Genomic DNA, 20543 nt, shown 5'->3' on the forward strand with positions numbered 1-20543 from the left:
TCTGTACAACCACATCGGAGGGCTTCATACAGGCTGCTGTACTTGCTAGAAGCAAGTCTACAATAAACTCCAAGAACTAACTGTCCTGGTGGAATAACCATGCAAAAGGAAACCCAGTGCCCAAGAACTAAACAGTGAAGCTGCCGCAATCAGGAAAAAATCACAAAGGCACTACTAAGTACCAGAAAAAAGAGAGCTTGCCAATAGCTGAATGAAAATATTATTATTACAGAAACCAAAAACAAAATGCATTGACTTTATCACCACATTTTTTGCCCTACAATCTCGGACACAAACACAAGTTCAATATATATAAATAAAATTCCCTCAAAGGAATAGAATTGAGCCACCAATCAGTTTAGAAGGGTCTATATGACAGTATCGAATGGACTAAATAGCAAATGCTATTTAGTTGATCCAATACTGTCGAAATGGCAAAATAGCGAAGTTGCCGAACATCAATTTTTTTTCCCAGGGAAAAAATTTGGTGGGCTGTCTTTGGGACTTTGCCATTTCCTCCACTATGGTGTGATCTTGGAGTTGGTATATTTAAGTAGGGGGGTGTGGCGGGCGAAGCCCCCCACTTAAATCTGTTTTTTTTTTTTTTTTTTTTTTTTTTATGGAGTAGTGAATTTTTTCCCTGGGAAAAAATTCGCTTTTCCATTCCATATTTTGTTTAGATATTATTGGTACAATGAAATAGCGTTCGCTATTTTCATTGTACAATAATATAATATAGACGCATTTAGAAAATCGGTTAAAAAAAATTAACACTACAGAAGGCTCAGTCAGCTAAAATAAATTTTCCCTAAGAAGTGTATAGAAAATACTAAGGTAAGAAGAAAACATGCATGGAGGAATAACGTTATTCCTATATGTATGGCCACCAGATAGTGTATCCATCCCAGTTTGGCTTCGTCAAAGGAAGGTCATGCCTACCAAACATAGGAGACTACTTTGAGAAGATCACCAAGGTAATGGATGAGGGTAAAGTGCAGTATACTGCCCACCTGGATCTGACTAAGGCATTTGATATAATACACCATGTAGGCCTAACTATCCAAGTAGTAAAAATACGAACTAACTGGAGACACCCATGGAGGAAGTTTCAAAGTTTTTATTGTACATAAAGCACTTTTCATCACAACAAATGTTGCAACTTCTTCAGATAAAATTTAATGATAAAACCTCCTATTTAAAATTATAGCAATTATTTACACTTAATAGTCCAATTACTATCTTACAGTACCACCCACTTAGTCCTAGGTAAGGAAGGGTTAACCTAAACTGTGTCAGATTGACGTACTCAAAATCAAGGTTAACTTTAAGAATCTTTGTAGTAATCAACTAAACTAATGTTACTAATAATCTAAATATAACATCTTAATGCAACCTCATACTGTACAAATAATTAGAACATACAATGTACCATAAAATAAATGTTTGTACACTCGACAGATAGCAGCTCCAATGAACTGTTAAATGAATACCCCAAGGAACTGTTAAATAAATACCCCACACTTCCTTATCTTGTCAATCTTTTGGTTTTAAAATACATAATGTTACACAACATTCAATATAACATAAAATACATGTATCATACAAATGTGTATGCTATGTACAAATGTGGTATGTGCAATTACTGTAAGTACATGGAAGAAATATATTACTAAGCAAAGATTAAATCGCCAATCAAAAATGGTAGTGTACCTAGTTCAGTGCCAACAGTGTCCTGCGTTTTACATCGGGAAGACCAATCGCAAATTACGTGAACATATTTATGAACACCTATACAATATTAGTAGAGGTAAGCAGGAAAATGCACTAGCTAGGCACACTACAGAGTTCACAGATCACAAGTTTTTGTTCAGAGCAATTGATGAGATTACAATTAATGTGGCAGGAGGTCCTGATTCATTAAAATTGGAGAGGCTTGAATTATTATGGCAACTAAAAACAAATGTGTGCCATTACCCAGGCCTGAATGAAATTTGCTCCATATTATGTATTTTAAAACTTATTTGTTGAGATGAGGAAATGTACTGTGATCACCAAATAGCCTACTGGAAGCCATTATTTTTAAAGTACATTAACACATGTATTTTATGTTATATTGAATGTTGTGCAACATTATGTATTTTAAAACCAAAAGATTGACTAGATAACGAAGTGTGGTGTATTCATTTAACTGTTCATTGGAGCTGCTATCTGTAGAGCATACAAACACACTTATTTTATGGTACATTGTATGTTCTAAATATTTGTACGGTATGAGGTTGCATTAAGATGTATTTAGATTATTGGTAATGTTAGTTTAGTTGGTTGATTTATTCAACACTTTTATAAGACTACAAAGATTTTTTAACATAAAGTTAACCTTGATTTTGAGTGTCGATCTGACACTTGATTTAGTTCTAGGTAGAGAAGGGTTAGCCTAAGTGAGCATACTAAAGATAAAATCCAAACAGGAAAACCTCACCAAAGGCAGCCACTCACAGCAACCAGCAACACGAGTCCATAAAAAGCAGTTGCCACCAGTATGAAGTATTTATTTGTCATTGATGCAAAACAGCAAGTACTTGCTGTTTTGTATCAGTGACGAATAAGTACTTCTTCATACTGGTGGCAACTGCTTTTTATGGACTTAAGTAAGCAAACTGTAAGATAGTGATTGGACTATTAAGTATAAATAATTGCTATGATTTTAAATAGGTTTTATCATTAAATTTCATCTGAAGAATTTGCAGCATTTGTTGTGATGAAAAGTGCTTTATGTAGAATAAAAACTTTGAAACTTCCTCCATGGGTGTCTCCGGTTAGTTCTAGTGTTTTTACTATTTGGATTGTTTTGCTGGTTCCTTTTTCTTGGTTTTGTGAGTGTGAGAGTATTCAGAACTAGGCATAAACCCTTTTGTAATGTGCTGCATAGCCAACTGGCTCATGACTAAACAAAGATACTGGTCAAAAGTGAAGCCCTTTAGTGCTGTGTTCCGAGCTCACTTTTTGGCATCTACATCTCAGAGGTCAAAGGCTATGCAAAGGCCTTTAGCTGACAGTTTGCTGATGATTGAAATTGGGAGCAGTCAGAATCCTACCAAGATGAAAACACCCTATAGGAAGGTCTAACAGAGACAAATGACTAGTGCCAAAGTCACGGCTTAAGTCATTGCCAGGAAATGCATTTACAGAAGCTTTTGGGAAGTTGGCCACCCCAGGAAACTACATAAACAATAAAACACCCCTAAGAGTTCAGTCGATAGTTTGGGTTCTGGAACTCTTGTAAATAGTAACCTGGCCTTTGAATGTGTCCAGAGTAGTAAGAAAATCTTTGTTGCTCAACTTGTAAGTAAGGGCATAGCATTTAGGTCTAGGAAGGCTGTCATACCACTGTACTCAGCCCTCATCAGACCCATTATAGACCATACACATACAACTGGAATTTCCTCAAAGGTTCCCTGCAAAAAATACAGGAAGTAAATATGTCCTATGCATATTGCCTCAAACCTTATCTCAATACTCTCGCTCTCATATTGACTGAGAGGCATCCTATGGCTGCTGTCCAAGGCAGCCTTGGAACACTTTTTTTTTTTTAACCATTAGGACATCTGCTATATAAACAGCATCAGAACTGCTAGATCAAAAGGCTTGAAAGTTGCTTGCAATATAAATGGGACATGTTGGAGAGACAGATATGCATCTCAGAATTCCCATTCTTTGGAATAGGCTCTCCATATGTGAAGCAAGGTCCCTCTCTTACCATAATTAAGCCTTTTTTGGCATCCATGCACTTGATGGATAGAGGTAGACAGTAATTCATGTCAAAGCCAAAAATCACCCCAAATAAAAATGTCTAGAACTTAAGCCTTTTTGGTGACGTTGTTGGGCACATAAAGGCCCTAGTGGTCATTAGTGTAAAAATCACCCCAAATAAAAATGTCTAGAATTTAAGCCTTTTTGGTGACGTTGTTGGGCACATAAAGGCCCTAGTGGTCATTAGTGTAAAAATCACCCCAAATAAAAATGTCTAGAATTTAAGCCTTTTTGGTGACGTTGTTGGGCACATAAAGGCCCTAGTGGTCATTAGTGTAGTTCACACACATGAACCCGAGTAGTCTATTCTAGCCCAAGTCAGCATGAGTGCATGCTGGAAGACCAATATGGTACAGCACACCCTACTGGTATAGCTGGCTGCAGATCCATGCTGATCATGTTGAAAGCATATGTTTGCATTTTACTTGGCTTTGTTTTATATTATTGTTCCAGTACTTGCGCAGGCATAACTCTAACTGCACATTGTTGCAGTGAGATATCAGTGTTTTGCAGATGTTAGTATGCAATCTAACTGCTTAATCCTGGAAATAGCTATTACAAAAGCTATTTTGATGCACCAGTATTCATGTTCAAGGTTAGTTGATGCCTCAAAGGTAGGTAGTCTTGGATTTTAAGTTGTAAAAGATTCCTTCAGCCCATAGTTCTTGTAGCTTAGATGCCTATAAGTATGGTATTCCCAGATACCAACTTATATGGTATCATAAAACTGGCTATAATAAAACAATGCAACTGCTGCTATCCTTGCTTTCTCACATCATGAATAATACAGGACTTGACTGTTCTCTCCCTCCATAATGTGGCATTTCATCCGTGCATACCTATGAGTATGTTTATGTAAAATTGCACTAGCTTGCATATTTGTGCATTTTTTTCTTTGTACTTCTCACAATGCACTGTGTCTGGGTTTTCTTAAACTTAAGGATTTTCAACCCTAGCTGCACCTCTGATGGTTTTGTTCTACATATTGGACAGAAGTGCTAATTTAGTGGAAGTAAACATACTTTTCTACCTTTCATTGTTGCTGGTGACTTTTTGGTGTTTACCATTTCAAAACAAAAAAGTAACTACAAAGGGATACATGTAGAAGCAAATGAAATCCAAACAAGGGGGTGGTTATATAATTTGTTGGGTTCAGAGTTGAGCTGAAAGTATATTTGACCACCAAAATGTAGACTAGGGGAAATAAAAGTACATTAATAATTTGTTTTTGAATAAACTAGGCTCTATTTGATGCTGGAGAAAAGAAATGGGGAACAGATGAAGACTTGTTTATTAACATCTTGGGAAATCGAAGTGTGGCTCACCTGAGGAGAGGTGAGTATTACTGCTGACAGAAAATTACTTGCATACATATGGGTTATTTCATTCATTCTCTGGTTTTACATTAGTATTTGGGAACAAATTGAACATTTTATGGGGAGGGGCAGCTGGTCTGGAAATCCATCTGCTTTTCTGGGGGAGGAAATGTATTTTCTGCTGAAGGTAACCAGTCTAGTTAGTACAACAGTACTAAATTCTGATTCACACTGCATTTGAGTTTATGGTATTATGATTTTTAAAATTAACAGACCACATGTGATGCACCAGAAAGGCTGTATGGTGGTGGTGGTTTCATCTAGTGCTGATGCAACAGTTGGCTCTTTTGAATTGTACATTGCATGTGTTCATGAACAAAATATTTGTTCTAATTTGTAATGAAGCTTTTATGTGTATTTTTGCAGCAGCTGAGCACAATAATAATGACTCTTTTTTTTTTTTTTTTTTTTTTTTTTGAACTTCTGTTTTTGATTCCCTGTTATAGCAGTCCCATTTCTATTACAGCACACATTTCAGATTGTACCCCTACCAGCCGTCCATTCTTTTACATGTAGTAATGTATTTCACCTTGAGGTTTTTGAAATTCTTGGCTAGTGTAAAAATTAGAGACTTGTTTAAGACTTTTTTGCTCCATAACTTTAAATTAAGGGTTGCCAGATTGAATTAGAGACTTGTTTAAGACTTTTTTGCTCCATAACTTTAAATTAAGGGTTGCCAGATTGTGGCGCAGCAGAGATTGTTCCCACAGTTGCTAAGACTGGCCCTGCAGCTAGTCTAGTCATCCTGTTGCTTGTCCTTTTATTTGCTGTAATGTAGAAATCCCTGTAGTGCCAACCCAGCTAAGCCAAGGCAAAACTGGAGTGGCTACCTTTTGAGCTCACAGCGGGTAGGTGTCTAAGACATCTGTTTTTGAAATACGAACAACATCCTTACCAACTAGAACTGGGGGAATACCAACCTTTGATTTTGAAAACCTGAATCGGAAGCAGATGAAGGGGTAAGTGAACAGCTGGAGCATGTCCTGTCATCCAAGAGCACAGCAGACTGTTCATGTTGGTCAGTATGATCTCTGGGAAGGGCATCCACAAAGGGTTAGGCTCAAGAAAACTGAATATCACAGAATGTACAACATGTTATGACTTGCTCTTATTCAAAAGGGTACTAAAGTACAATATAATTAGGCAGATGACATATATACATGCGACTGCTTTTCTCCCAATGAATATATAAGAAAAGTAAGCTGATTCCCTGGGGATGGGGTCATGGTAATATCCCTTGTTTTCATTTGGAGCATTTATCTGTCTAATATCTTAAGATGTCTATATTGACTCAGTCATGATGTGAAGGAGACAGTAGTACTGGTCCTGACTTTTCAGTGTATACTTATGCTAAGCTTGTTTACTCCCTTTTGACTGTTATCTTTTGTCAAGTGTCCTGTTTCTCTGTTGGCTAATTAGTTAATGATAGCCTTGGAAAAGATTTGCTTAGAAATGTTCTTGTGGGGAAACGAGCCCTCCATTTTCCACTAGGGAAGGGCTGTTAAGCGAAGTGAAAGGACTGTAACACATTTATGACTTGGACAAGTCAGGAGCCTTGGAGCCTTTGTCGGGCACAGTAAATTCATAGCACAAGAGATGACCACTTCAACTTGGGAGCTCACATCTAAGATCCTGGGGGGGCAGACAAAGACAGCCTCCTGAGCAACAAGTGGCTTTCAGAACAATATACTCTTATCTGTCTGAGGCAGATAAGAGTGGACTGGAAACCTGGTCAAAATTTTACCTATCGCTTGCAACTACAGCATTATCTTCACCCCTTCCCAGTTAATGCATTTTCTGTAATTATTACCCTTCCAATGAGGTATATGATGTTCATCGTGCATACAGCTGCAGTCATAACAGATGGGTTCTCCTGCCATCAGGCGGGTCTTCGGTTGGCCGAATTCCAAAGTCTAAGTCCGGCGTCTGTTGTCGTCACTTCTTCCCTGACGTCAGTGTGACAGGGGTATAAAAGAACCAGTCGACGCCATTTTCTTCTGTCTTTCTTGCCACGCGGTGCCCAAAGCAGAAGCAGTTCGCAAGTGCCGGTCGGCCAGCTCCTGAGATTATGAAAATTTGGAAACCGAAGTCTTCTTAAAAGCTAAGTACCCCGTTGGGGAAACTTTTCTTGCCTCAGACCGATGTCAGACAAAGTTAATAATTGTATTTCTTGTGGGAAGCAAATACCGCATAAGGATTTCCATTCCCTCTGTATACCTTGTTTAGGCCCAGACCACGATGTCTTAGTCTGTCGCTTTTGTGCTACATTCAACAAACGCACTATTAAGCGTCGGGCGGAGTTCGCCCAGCATTATTTTGGGAAAGCATTTAACTATACTATGTCGTTGGATATTCCGACTCCGGTTTTGTCTAAAAAATGCAAAGACAAGGACCGACACATGAGGTCCGCAGCCTCTACCGACACCACGCCAAAGCCGACTACACGTGGTCCGGTTCTCAGCGAGGCACCTACGCAGCCCCTGACTACCAACGACACTTCTTTGACGGTGTCTCCTGTGCCCGAGGTCGCAGGCTCCTCGGCCCACACCCCCACTACGGATACCGAAGCCACTCTTGGCATTGAAACTCAGAATGTGGACAGGTCCACCTCCACTCAAGGTGTTTTCAGACCTTCCTCTTCTTTCTCCATCAAGGCTTTTACAAAGTCTAAAGCAACCTTGCATTCTAAGAGACCTACTACACAGGGCCCATCTCTAGGCCCCATGCCTAAGAAACAGATTCTTAAAATGGCTGAAGATTTAATTAGGTTCTCAGCCCCCTCCGGACAAAAGGCCCAGAGTGGAGGAAGGTTCCCCCTCCTCTGATCAGGGCTCCATTATTTCAGGACGCTCTGATGATCAGGAACATTCGTACTCTCCTTTTGAAGACTCTGATGTGGAGGAGTCCATACCTTCTGTCTCACCTCCAGAGGATTATTCATTTGGGGAAACTTTACATACCTTAAGGGAACACTTCCACTGGGAAGGCCATGATTATTTGGATTCAAAGAAAAGGCTCAGGGAATTTCTCTTGCTACCTCAGCACAGGCCTTTGGCTATACCTCCTGTCTTGGACATCCTAGATGATGTTTACTCGGAGGCTTGCCTTAACCCGGACTCTCTACCCCCAGCTCCAGTTAAGCCAGGCAGGTACTACAGGGTTCCTGACTCACACCAATTTCTATACAAAAGCCATGCTGCTGACCCAGAAACCATCTCACAGGGCCCCAAGGGAGTTAAGGCCTCCATTGCTAAAAATCCATTGCCTTCCGAGAGAGACTCCAGATCCTTAGAAAGGTGGGGAAAAAAGGTATATACCTCGGCTACCTTATCCATGAGGGCCTTAAACTGTCAGTTTCATATGCTAAAATACCAACAGTTTTTGTTATCACAATTGAAAAGTAAAATGTCACAACCTGAACAACCAGACTTGAAGGAGTTGCAGGATTTGATGCATAGTGCAGAACAAGTGGGTAAGCATACCTTGCAATGTGGTTTTGATGCTCTAGAGGCCTCATGTAGAGCTGCTGTTACAGGATCAGTCATACGTAGACGTGCCTGGCTTAAGGAACAAACCTTGCCTGATCATGTCAAAGCTAAACTACTAGATGCCCCTCTACAAAAGGATGTATTATTTGGTGCTAATGCTGAGGAGGTATTAAGGAAAATGGAGGAAAAGGCTAAATCAATGCAAACTGTGAAAGATTTTCTACAGGTACAACCCTCACGTTTCAGTAGAAATTGGCCTTCCAAAAATTGGTACTTTCCAGCCACGGACAGACTCCAGAGAGGTAGATACAGGCGCCCGAGGGGCAGAGGACAATCCCAAGGATCGTTTAGAGGCAGACAATGGCAAGCTCCTACACAAAGAGGTGGTGAGGATACCTCACAATCATTCAGAAAGCAAGCCCAATGACTTTCCCCTTTGCATGCCAAGCAGGATTCAAATGGCAGCACCCTTAGGAGGAAAACTGGCATTATTTTCAAAAAATTGGCATATTGTCACAAAGGACAAATGGATCCTGGACATTATAAACAGAGGCTACAGATTCCATTTTCACACCCTTCCAAAAATGAGAGGCATGCCAAATCTGCCACACAAAGGGCAGAGGCACAAAAACAAATTACAGATCTTATAGACATGAAAGCTTTTCAAGAGGTACCTACGCACGAACAAGGTCAAGGTTTTTATTCCAGACTATTCCTGGTACCAAGGAAGGGAAAAGATTGGAGACCTATATTGGACCTATCCATCCTAAACACTTTTTTAATCGTACCAAAATTCAAGATGCTCACATTACAGCAGCTTCTTCCCATGCTGGGCAAGGAGTCTTGGCTGGTAACATTGGACCTCAAGGAGGCATACCTGCATGTCCCAGTCAGACAAAATTGCAGAAGATACCTCCGATTTCTTGCAGGTTCAACCCATTATCAATTCTCTGCATTGCCCTTTGGCTTGTCTACTGCGCCCAGAGTATTCACGAAATGCCTGGCATCAGAAATTTCCTACTGCAGACTTCAAGGGATACAGATATACCCATATTTGGATGACTGCCTGATCCAATTCTTCTTCTTCTGAAACATCTGGCTTTTGTGATAAGGTTGTTGAATTCTCTGGGATACACAGTCAACAAAAAGAAATCAAGACTAATACCCTCTCAGAAAATAATTTTCCTGGGTGCCAACTTGGACACAAACACCCAGATGGCCTACCTCATGCCAGAGAAGCAGGGGCAACTAACTCAATACTTCAAAGCACTAGCAAATTACACCAGGCTGACTGCAAGGAAAATCCTGCAGGCTCTGGGATTCATGGCATCTTGCATCTTACTAATCCCATGTGCAAAGCTGCATATGAGGAAACTTCAATGGTACCTGAAAAACCTATGGTCTCAACACAGCCACAGTTTGGAAACAATAATACCACTAATTCCATGTCTACAAAAGGAATTTCTGTGGTGGGCTCAAGCATGCCAAACAAACACAGGTCTCCCATTCAGCAAGCCTCAAACAAATCAAGTCATCAAAACAGACGCCTCGGACTATGCCTGGGGGCACACATGGCAGATCGGTGCATTCAGGGCAAATGGTCCCAAAAAGAAAAGCACCTTCACATCAATCAAAAGGAAATGCTAGCAGTAACAAATGCTATTACAGCTTTCAAAGACCTTCTGCATCCAGGTCAACTATTGATAAGGACAGACAACACCACAGTAATGTGGTACATAAACAAACAGGGAGGAACCCATTCATACCACCTGTGCAGGCTGGCCATGTCACTTTGGAACATGGCCCTGGAATTACAAATCGAACTTCAAGCACAGTACTTGCCAGGCAAGGAAAATATGCTGGCAGACAATCTAAGCAGGAATATGACAGATCCACATGCATGGAAGTTGCATCCAAAAATTTTTACAGAAATAATCCAAGCATGGGGAAGGCCAGACCTAGATCTCTTTGCCTCCCACAAAAATCACCAATTGACAAAATTCTGCTCAAGGATTTTCCATCCAAAGGCCTGGAGAGTGGACGCTCTCTCTTTCAGTTGGACAGCAATGACAGTTTATGCCTTCCCACCTCTTCCTCTGCTGCCCAAAGTTCTATTGAAAACCAGAGTAGACAGACCAAAGATGATTCTCATTGCTCCAGACTGGCCAAGACAACAATGGTACCCACTCCTGAGGAGCCTGACGCATTCCCCACCATGGCCCCTGCCTCTAATACCTATTATCCTGACTCAGCACAGCTTCAAAACTCTTCACAGCCAGCTAAAAATTCTCAATCTAGCCGCATGGAAGATTCCTGACCCTACTCTCCAAGGAGGTGCAGGATGTCATTTTGGAGGCTAGAAGGCCATCAACTAGAAAAGCTTACTCTGCAAAATGGAAACGGTTTTGTGTCTGGAATGAGAAAAAGGGTCAGGATCCTGGAAAACTGAATTTACCTCAAATACTACAGTACCTAGCTGAGCTGCTAAGCAGTGGACTTTCATTCTCCTCCATCAAAATCCATGCCTCAGCCATTTCTGTAGAATACAACACTGATCCACCCTTATTCTCTCACCCTCTCTTAAGACCGTTCCTCATAGGGGCTAAGAATCTAAGACCCCCAAGGAAACAACCAATACCTGCTTGGGATCTCAACTTCATTCTTGAAAAACTGACCTTGCCTCCCTTTGAGCCAGCTGCCTCATCAGATTTGCAATATTTATCCTGGAAAGCCTACCTCAGCTTGTAGAGTTTCAGAACTACAAGCTCTCATGGCTGTGCAGCCTTTTATCATCTTCCATCAGGACAGAGTTTCCTTATGAACCAACCCGTCCTTTATGCCTAAAGTGGTATCCAGGGTAGCTTTGAATCAGGCCATACACTTTACCTACCTTTTATCCTAATCCTCAAAACAAAGGGGAAAGATTACTACATTCCTTGGACATCCACAGACAATCTCAAAATGGATAGCCCACTGCATACGCTTTTGCTATTCTTTTCATGGCAAAACTGTACCTACACGCATAAGATCTCACTCCACAAGGACCACAGCTACCTCCGCAGCTTTCCTCAGAGGTGTTCCTAAAAAAGATATTTTGGAAGCAGCCACTTGGAGTTCTGTGCATACCTTCTCCAAGCACTACCACCTACCATTACACTCCAAAACTAGAGCAGGCTTTGCCACTGCAGTCTTGCAGGGCATCCTGGCTCCTCCTAGTTCCACCTAGTGCCCACCACCCCTTTCTTAGCTTTGGGATTCTACCCATCTGTTATGACTGCAGCTGTATGCACGATGAACATAGTACAGTTTTGTACTTACCATAAATGTAGATGTTCGAGTGCTAATACAGCTGCAGTCCATCCCTCCCTCCTTCCCCTCTTGGGACAGGCCTATTGGCAAACACCTCCTCATACATCCTGATTGGGGTATTCATTTATGGTGTATTTGCTTGCACCTACTGTATTTTGATTATATTGCATTGCTTTATTATATAAATTTGTGTATTGCCTTCCTTCTGGGGGCACCTGACATCTGGGGCAAGAAAAACTGAAGAAAATGGCGTCTGCTGGTTCTTCTATACCCCTGTTGCACTGATGTCAGGGAAGAAGCGACTACAACCGACGCCGGACCTAGACTTTGGAATTCGGCCGACCGAGGACCCGCCTGATGGCAGGAGAACCCATCTGCTATGACTGCAGCTGTATTAGCACTCTAACATCTACATTTATGGTAGGTACAAAACTGTACTTTATGTATGGTAAAATGAAAAAAAGGCTTCCACCACAACGAAAAGTTCACTGAGAAATTCTGTTAAAATGTAGGCTTTAATAAAACAAAGAAATAAAAAGCACAAATTGTGCTGTTCAAGTTGCAGGTCAAACAGGATAAGCGCTTTCAGTTAAAAAAAAAAAAAAAAAAACCTCCTTCAGATCCTAGTCTCTGTGTAGGTATGTAAATCATTTTTGTAAAAATATTGACCAAGAACTTGGTGTTATATATTTGTACTTAAACCTGTTTTAGTTAGGAAGCAAATGCAATTGTAATATTGACTGCTTGTTTTTATTGTGAGTGGTTGGCTGCATCGTGTGTTTTAAGTATTTGTACTATGTAAACTGAATGTATTTTAAATGTCAGTATGAAGCACTGAAGCAGGGGAAACCCGAAAGCTTTGCTTGTTTGTTTTATTAAATCTTGGAGAGTTCTTGTGTTTCTGCGTTTTTTTTTTTTACACTGATGATGACAGTACCCAGTTTTAGAAAGCAGGTGGGGTGTCTTGGGTTATGCCCATCTTTGGGCCCACGATGTAGTTCTCAGTAACCATAACTCGTCTCAGCCTTCAGTATGGTGCCACTACATAGTGGGTAAGTTGTTCAACCAGACAAAATGATCTCTGAACAGCAAGTCCTTTGTGTGCATCAACCCATTGTACTCTATTTTAGGGGAAATATTTGTTATGAATATTATGAATAATCCCATGTGTTGCCTATAGTCTAAAGCTGTGTTTTGAATCAGTTTGTGTAATTACCATTTTTTGCTTTAGTCCTGAAAATGAAAAGGGGCCATTTGGATTTTGGACATTAAGGGGTGTGCCCAGTCAGTCAAGGTATTGTACTACTCTTTGGGAGGGGGGGTGGATTCAGGCATCCAGATTAGTGACTTCACAGAGACACACACTCAGAAACATCAGTATTGTAGTATTGCTTCAGCTTTGTTGATGGGCATTTAAAATCCTCCTCTTTGCTATCATTTAAAATCGGGCAGTCAGATAACTGAAGTGCACATTATAAGATAACCACTTGTTTTGTGAACTACTGCATTCTTACAAGGAATACAACTGCATTGTGAATTCATGCATTATAGCATTTTGTGATTGGACTGTAGCCTTGATAGTCCAGTATGTGAAAGATCATTTAAAAAAAAAAAAAAAGGTTTCAGTAGTCTATACTAGGTCACACATTCTTTAAGTTCTACTTATAGATTCAGATCTGAAATACTCTGTCTGAAATGTAATTATTCTTTTGATAAAAAAGGGAAAATTAACTGTAACAAAGTGCTGGTTTCAGCAATGACTTGGGGGGTGGGGGGGATCAAGTTCAGGAAAATGTAAATATGAAAACCTGAGAAGCATGATGGGCATTTTTAATCAAACCCTGAATACCATTCGAGACTGCTCTCCCTCATCTTCACTCCAAGTTTGACATCTAGTAAGGAAAAACTGTGCAAGTAAAATAAGGCAATTCGTAGACAATTTAGTTCACAAAATATTACTCATTATATCACATGAAAGGATGCAAATTATTATATGATTTTATGATTTTGGACACTCACATTTGCTGTTGGAATCTATCCTGCCAAGCAGTAGAAGTAAAGTATGGAAAACCTGCTCTGGACAGGTTACTGGTCCATTTCAAAACGCACACACACCCACCCCTATGGCTAACTTGGGAATTGACACCTTACCTACTCCTCCATACATTTTTTGGAGGAAAAAACACATGTGGCAGGTATGCAAATATAGAGGGAGAATATGAAGACTGTACACAAGGCATCCAGCTGAGAATCAAACCAGGCACGTCAGAGGTGCCCCAGTTATTAATCACTTATGACTTCACTGCATATTGGAGTGTCCATTCCCACCATTCAATGGCTTTACTTATAGGCTCACAGCTGGCACATAAGCATTCAATCTTTGCAATACAAAGTGTTTAACAAAAGAGGAAACTGAATACCGTCTGTGCCCTCCCCCAATCATTTAATCCACTATGCCAGTTTTAATGAGGAGTTTATTTCCTTCTTCCATTGGTTTTGATTTATTTGATTTAATTTTGTTTCACAATTTGTACACTTGGGCATACGAGTTATGCATTCTGTCAAGTGGAAAATATTTTTCTCTCACAAGAGTCTGCATTTTTGAGAATTCGGAGAAACACCGAGTTATTTCAATTGGATAGCCTCCCATTTTTATAGTACTAGGGTTTGTTTGTATAAGTAGGGTGTAACCTTTATTGTGCAATAGTATTTAATTGTGAATTTAAAGTGGTTAGAGTGAGACCTCAAATCTAGATTAATTGTGGTCAGATATAAACCAGAAGGGCTGAACTGACTTCAGTAACCAATATCTCATGGGTCAGGCTTTAAGAATCAAACTATCGTTTGCCACAGCTACATCAGGCCTCTCAACTGTGTCTTTTGGAAAAACATTCCAATTTTCAGGCATGATTTAGGATCCCTGTTTTTGGAGATGTGTCCTACTTTCAGGTTTGATTTACCGCAATCACTCGATTTTCTGAATCCTCCTCATCACGTGTGATGTTTGAAGTAGAGTACTACACGCTAAACCACAGTACACCACTAACATACTAGTGGGAACAGTAATTTAAAGGAAGAGGACACATCTTACAACTTTTCTGAAGCAGAAATAAATGACCTTGTGTGGTAGAACTTTGCAATACAGATAATTAGTGTCCAGATTTTATACCCTTTGATAATGTACTTATTTTATCATTTTTGTTGCTCTGTATTTTAAACCTGTTTCTAAGCAATATACTACATCCCTGTTGGAAAAGGGAAGAGTAGTGTGTGATTTTCTTTTCAAATTTTGTACTAATTTGATGACTAGATGTTTATGTTTAGCTGGATGATTTTTCTAAGGCCTTTTGTTCCTATGCTCAATGTCTGCAGATTTAGAGGTATGTCCATGGTAGTTTGTTCCTTATGGCACTAATATGGAAAACTGAAGGTTAACCCTGTAGCATACTAAAAACGCTCTGGTTGTTGAAAGAACAACTCTGTAATTTACTTTCTGGGGAGAGTGTTCCAGCTGAATCTATAAATCTCTAAAATCAAAAGGCTTTCCCAATGCTGTCCTATTGGTACATGGGTGCCTTGTCCTGCATCACTGGATGGACCAGTGGAGCAGGTAGAGGCTGAAGGCAGTCTTGAGAGGGAGATTAGACTTGGGAGTATTGTGATAACAGCTGACTCCCCACCTTCAGTGGATGCCTGGGCCTGTTTTCTGAGAAATAGCTTAATGCATGGGAATCTACCACAGCAACGTAGAATGCCAAAAGTGGGAGAGGCTCCACACTGTTAGAAGTGCATGCACATTTCTGATTTTCCGTTTTATGTATAATCAGTGATGGTAGTAAAATGTCTCTCCCTCCAAAAAAATAAAACTTCTAACAGAATTACTTTCAGGATGGTGAGATGGACATTACACTGGCACTCGCCACTGAGCTATCCTGCAAAAGTGCGTCGGAAGGTAAATCCTGTGTTCTTCCCTAGAAAGGGGGATCTTTCAGAGGTTTGCGGAATAAAGGGGGGGATCTTTCAGAGGTTTGAGGAATAACATAGCTAAAGTAATTGGGCTTGCATACGGCCTCTGCTGTAGATACAGCGAGGCAGGAGCTATTTGGGGGTGGTGTCTAAAAATCCACCCCCAAAAGGAATTGAGCATGTCAAGTAAATGTGATTGCAGGAGTCGTGAAGAATCCAGGTGGTACAGGACAAATGAGATGCATGTATTTGTGCCATTATTGCAAGCAGAACTTGGGGGAGGGGGTTGCCATCCTGTAAAAAATAACCAACTTCAGAAGTGCTGTTTGTAAGAGAAGCTTGTTTAAACTTTGCCTGATGCACCTTCATCTTGAAGGAGACTTCCTGATTCTCAAACACTTTTCCAGCTTAGTTGGCTTATTCCCTTCTCAGTATTGCATTGAATGACTTGCATGCAGTTAAGTAAAACCTTGGAATGTTTACAGAATGTCTGAAACTGTACTCTACATAAAGCAAAAACTAATAACCGTTTGCTCCAAGTCAGAAGATGCTTTGTTGAACTTTAAGATCTTTGCTACTTGTCTGCAGTGAAATTCAGAATATTGCAGATTCTTCCAGATTGTTTGTCAGGAGTATGTGTTTGAATGAGAATACTGGATTTGTGTGTTTACAATGTACATGGGAGTGGATGGGGTTTAACATTGTAGTAAACAAAGTAGTAAACTCTCTCAGATAAAATGTGCACATTTATACTGGGGCATTTGGATAAAACTTTCACCGGTCTGTAAAATTAGAGTTTGGGAATTGAGCCTTGTGTACCAGTTTTGGGTAAGACCATGTCCAGCTTTAAGAAATAATGCTGATCTGTTTAAGCCAGGTTACTTGTCGGTATATAGTTTGCGTCAAACTGGTATTTTTAAGAGTGCCATTAAAATAACCACATTTTAATATGAATACAAGTTTGCTGGAATTTTAAACAGGAGTGAAATGATCACAATGTATCTGAATTCACAAAACAACAAAGGAATATATACCAATCCTATCCCAGTAACAAAATAAAGAAAACTTTACACAACCAGCATCATGGAAGGGAGGAAAGAAGCACAACAAGGCAATACCCCATAATCTTTGGGGTAAGAAGACAAGCTAGAGGGGACTATGAGAACTCGTATGAAAATAGATAGTAGCAATTCTTGGTCAATGTATAGACAAAAGCATTTCCATTGTCACTAATGCAAGTTTTCCAAAATGCCCACTTCTGTCTTACTCTCAAGAGGATGAGGTGTTGCCAACTCCACAGAAAAATAGGTTAATTTCCTTGGATAAGTCATGGAAGTTAACTGGAGGAGTAAATTTTCTCATGCTTAGTTATGCATTTCTAGGCTGTAATCAAAAGAAGTTTTAAAAATCTGGATTGAGGAGAGCCAAAGAAAAGTGTGAAATCACAAGAAAATGCAGTTCCTTAGTAGCAATCTATTTGAACCATATCAAATCATATATTAAATGTAAAAGAGTTTTCCAGCTTGCAAGTATTGGACAGAACCAAAAAATATAGCCAGTCACCTTTTTCCCTATCACGATGTCTCCAGCCTATAGAGGAAACACCTGGGAAATAGCAATATAGCTTATAATGCTGGTGTGTAAAAATATTTGAATTGGAATTGCCAACCAAAGAAACTAAATTTTCTAGAATAGAGGCATACATTTTCCCAGTGCTGTCTGCCAACGCAGCTGTCCCCATCCAGATCTGTATTTATCTAATATAGTTACACACGTGGTAAAGTTCTAGTTGTGCTGATATTTATGATTGCTTCCCCTTGCATCTAAGAGCCAAGAGACCAGTCTAGGTCTATAGTAGGATGGAACTCTAATTTATTTTGGAAGAATCTAACTTATGAGAAAGTCTCTCAAACAGTCCTTGATGTTGACCTTGGAAATTGTATATAGTTTTGAAGGGTTCCCACAATAGGTGACAGCTATTCTCAATTAATTGCTCCCAAAAGTACAACCCATCACAAACTCTGGGATCTTTAATATCCCTTGTGACATGTATGAATCATTAAGAAATCCTTAAGCCAAACATCAGCAACTGTAACTTTAAATCCTTCTTATGTCCCCCCCTCAGAACTAACAAGGATAAAATGGAGTTTTTTTCAATGTGAGAAGTTTAAAATATTGTGTAGGGGATCCCAGAGAACTGCTCAAGGTAGATCTCGCACCAAACTTGCCTTCTGAATTCACCAAGCTCCCAGATGTTTTAATCGTAGAAGAACAGGCATATTTCAAGCCTGGAAGCTCAAGACCCTCTTGTGCAAGAAGAGAAAGTTGGTCCTAACTTGTACAAGGCCTTTTTTACTCCCAAATGAAATACCTAAGGTTAGTTTTGTGGGCTTGTCCAATATTGGGCAGGAGGAATAACCAAAATTGCTTGTCATGTACAAGATTAAGGGAAGACTAAATCAGGAAATTGCAGTTTTGTTTTCTGGGGAATGCTTGGGTATAAGAAAAACACCACTCATCATAATAATACCTTATTCTAATAATGAGATTGTCATAAGTGTCTGCCTGAAATTTACGTAAACAAAGAATATTAGAATTTTGTAAAATAGGGAATCTGGCTAATATTTGAAAGGACTGGATGAAGTTAAGTCTTAACGTTTTAGTTGTGTAATTTAATGTTATAACCTGGTATGTAATTAAAAAAAACTAGATTTCTTGAAAGAGTGCTGGCAAGTGGTCTTCTGGATTGGATAAATATACTAATAAATCATCCATGCATGGTGGTGATTTAGCCTAGTACAGGAGAATTATGAACCCTGATCCCTGCCTAGTCCCCCTCATAATGAGGAAAAAGTTGGAAAGTGACCTATTGATCTGCAAGATGACTGAACTACCGATTTACATGGACTGTCTAACATTAATAAAAGAGAAGGAAAACTTCAGTACTCTAACATTTCCCAAACATTATCCCAGGTAAATGTCAAATGCTTTTTCAGCATCAAAACTAACTAGAAGTAACTGGTACAAGGGCTATGCATTCTCAACTAGACTAAAACAACCTTATCAAATGTAGTTCCACCCTGTATAAAGCCTGATTCTTAAATTAATCCATTTAGATCAAGGAGGGCAGCCAACCTACAAGCTAGGATAGACATACAATATATAATCATGGTTTAAAATTGATAAGGGCCTGTAGGATGAAGGAAGGGACAGGACCCTTACTTGGTTTCAGGATTACAGTTATAATGGCTTCATTCCAGGATGAAGGCAGCAAATTACATAATTTAGAAAAATCCTGTACAAAATCAGCCTTTCCCTACTAATACGAGTATGCCATCTGAACCAGGGATGTTTCCAGTGGAAAGTAGTGACACTGTATTTAAGACTTTCTGAGGGAAAATGGGAGCAATCAGACTATCCGCTTCATCTGAAGTAAGTTTTATTGGAGTAGTCCCTATGAAGTTTAGTATACCCTGAGGTAAAGGCGATAACTCCCTTGCCCGTGCCTCTCGACTACAGATTTTTTTGCAAAATGTTGAGGTTTTACTTCATTTTTGGTCTGTTCCTCATAAAAAGTGTGTCTTTTGACAAATCGCTGGGATGAACTAAGCATTAAAGTCACTAAATAATATGCATTTGAGTTTCAGATTTCTTATCCTTAGAAAATGCATGCTAACACAAATCTATTCTAGGATTATAAGAGCAATATTTAAAATGTGTCCCCATTTTTGGCCTTTGTTCTCCCATTATGTCAGGCTTTGTCCAGATTTCTTGCAGTAAGAGGCGGAGAGATATGCCCCTACCTTTGAATACAACTGGAAATAAAAGTTGATAAAAACCTTAATTCTAGCCAGGTCAACGTACTCTGTACACCAGTTCTGTTATTTAATTTGTCTGTTTTCCTTTCAATTTCCTGTTTCCTCAGATGTGCTGCAAAAAATCTGGCTCTGGAGGGGGTCTGTCAAAAGTTTCAAAGAGGCTTTATAAGCCTGTTCTGTTTTGTAAATCAAAAATAGTTCTTTTCACAGGCTTCAAACCCCTGTTCCAGTGCTGAGATACTGCTACTCATTTCCAGTTTTATTTCTTTGGCAGCCTGTACCTTGGAGGTAAATCTTTTTGCTTAATGTCCTTTGAATAAGTATATAAATAACATAAAAAGTTTCTTCTTTTAACTCCTTCAAGCAACAGAAAAATGTGTCCAAACTGGAGATCGGTGCCCAATTTACTGAAAAAAGGAAGTTATGTGACTATCTTGCTCTTAAATGGCTGCAGGTTAATTTTCACTCTTCCTGCATAAAAAGTAACAGGAAATTTACAAAGGTAATAATAACAAAGCATGGTCTTTGACTTAAACTGGACAGATTCTTATGGATTGCAATTCTAGAAAATACTTTTGAGCTGTGTGAACAGTAGATGCAAGTATTAGAAGGTAAAATTAATGAAACGGCTACCGAGCCAAACCTGGAAATTAGTTTCTTAAAGAATTTTCCCCACTGGTAATTGATAAGCTTTCTTAGGTTCCAAGGAGACCTCAGTTGGAGAAATAGTATTATTCCAGTCTCCTACCCACATGATGGTTCTCCACAGAGATGAT

General features: G+C 39.5%; 1 protein-coding gene across 1 annotated transcript in view; it reads left to right on the forward strand.

Annotated features, from left to right (window-relative positions):
* The window catches only part of ANXA5 (annexin A5), a 309430-nt gene that overhangs the window by 192671 nt on the left and 96216 nt on the right, over nucleotides 1-20543 (forward strand). Inside the window, exon 9 of the mRNA XM_044061534.1 lies at nucleotides 5052-5145. Within this exon, the coding sequence (XP_043917469.1) occupies nucleotides 5052-5145 (94 nt within the window). The remainder of the gene's footprint in view (nucleotides 1-5051; nucleotides 5146-20543) is intronic.

This window comes from Protopterus annectens, chromosome 2.part0 (assembly GCF_019279795.1).
Source record: "Protopterus annectens isolate FY-2018-M chromosome 2.part0, PAN1.0, whole genome shotgun sequence".
In the NCBI taxonomy this organism is placed as follows: domain Eukaryota; kingdom Metazoa; phylum Chordata; order Ceratodontiformes; family Protopteridae; genus Protopterus; species Protopterus annectens.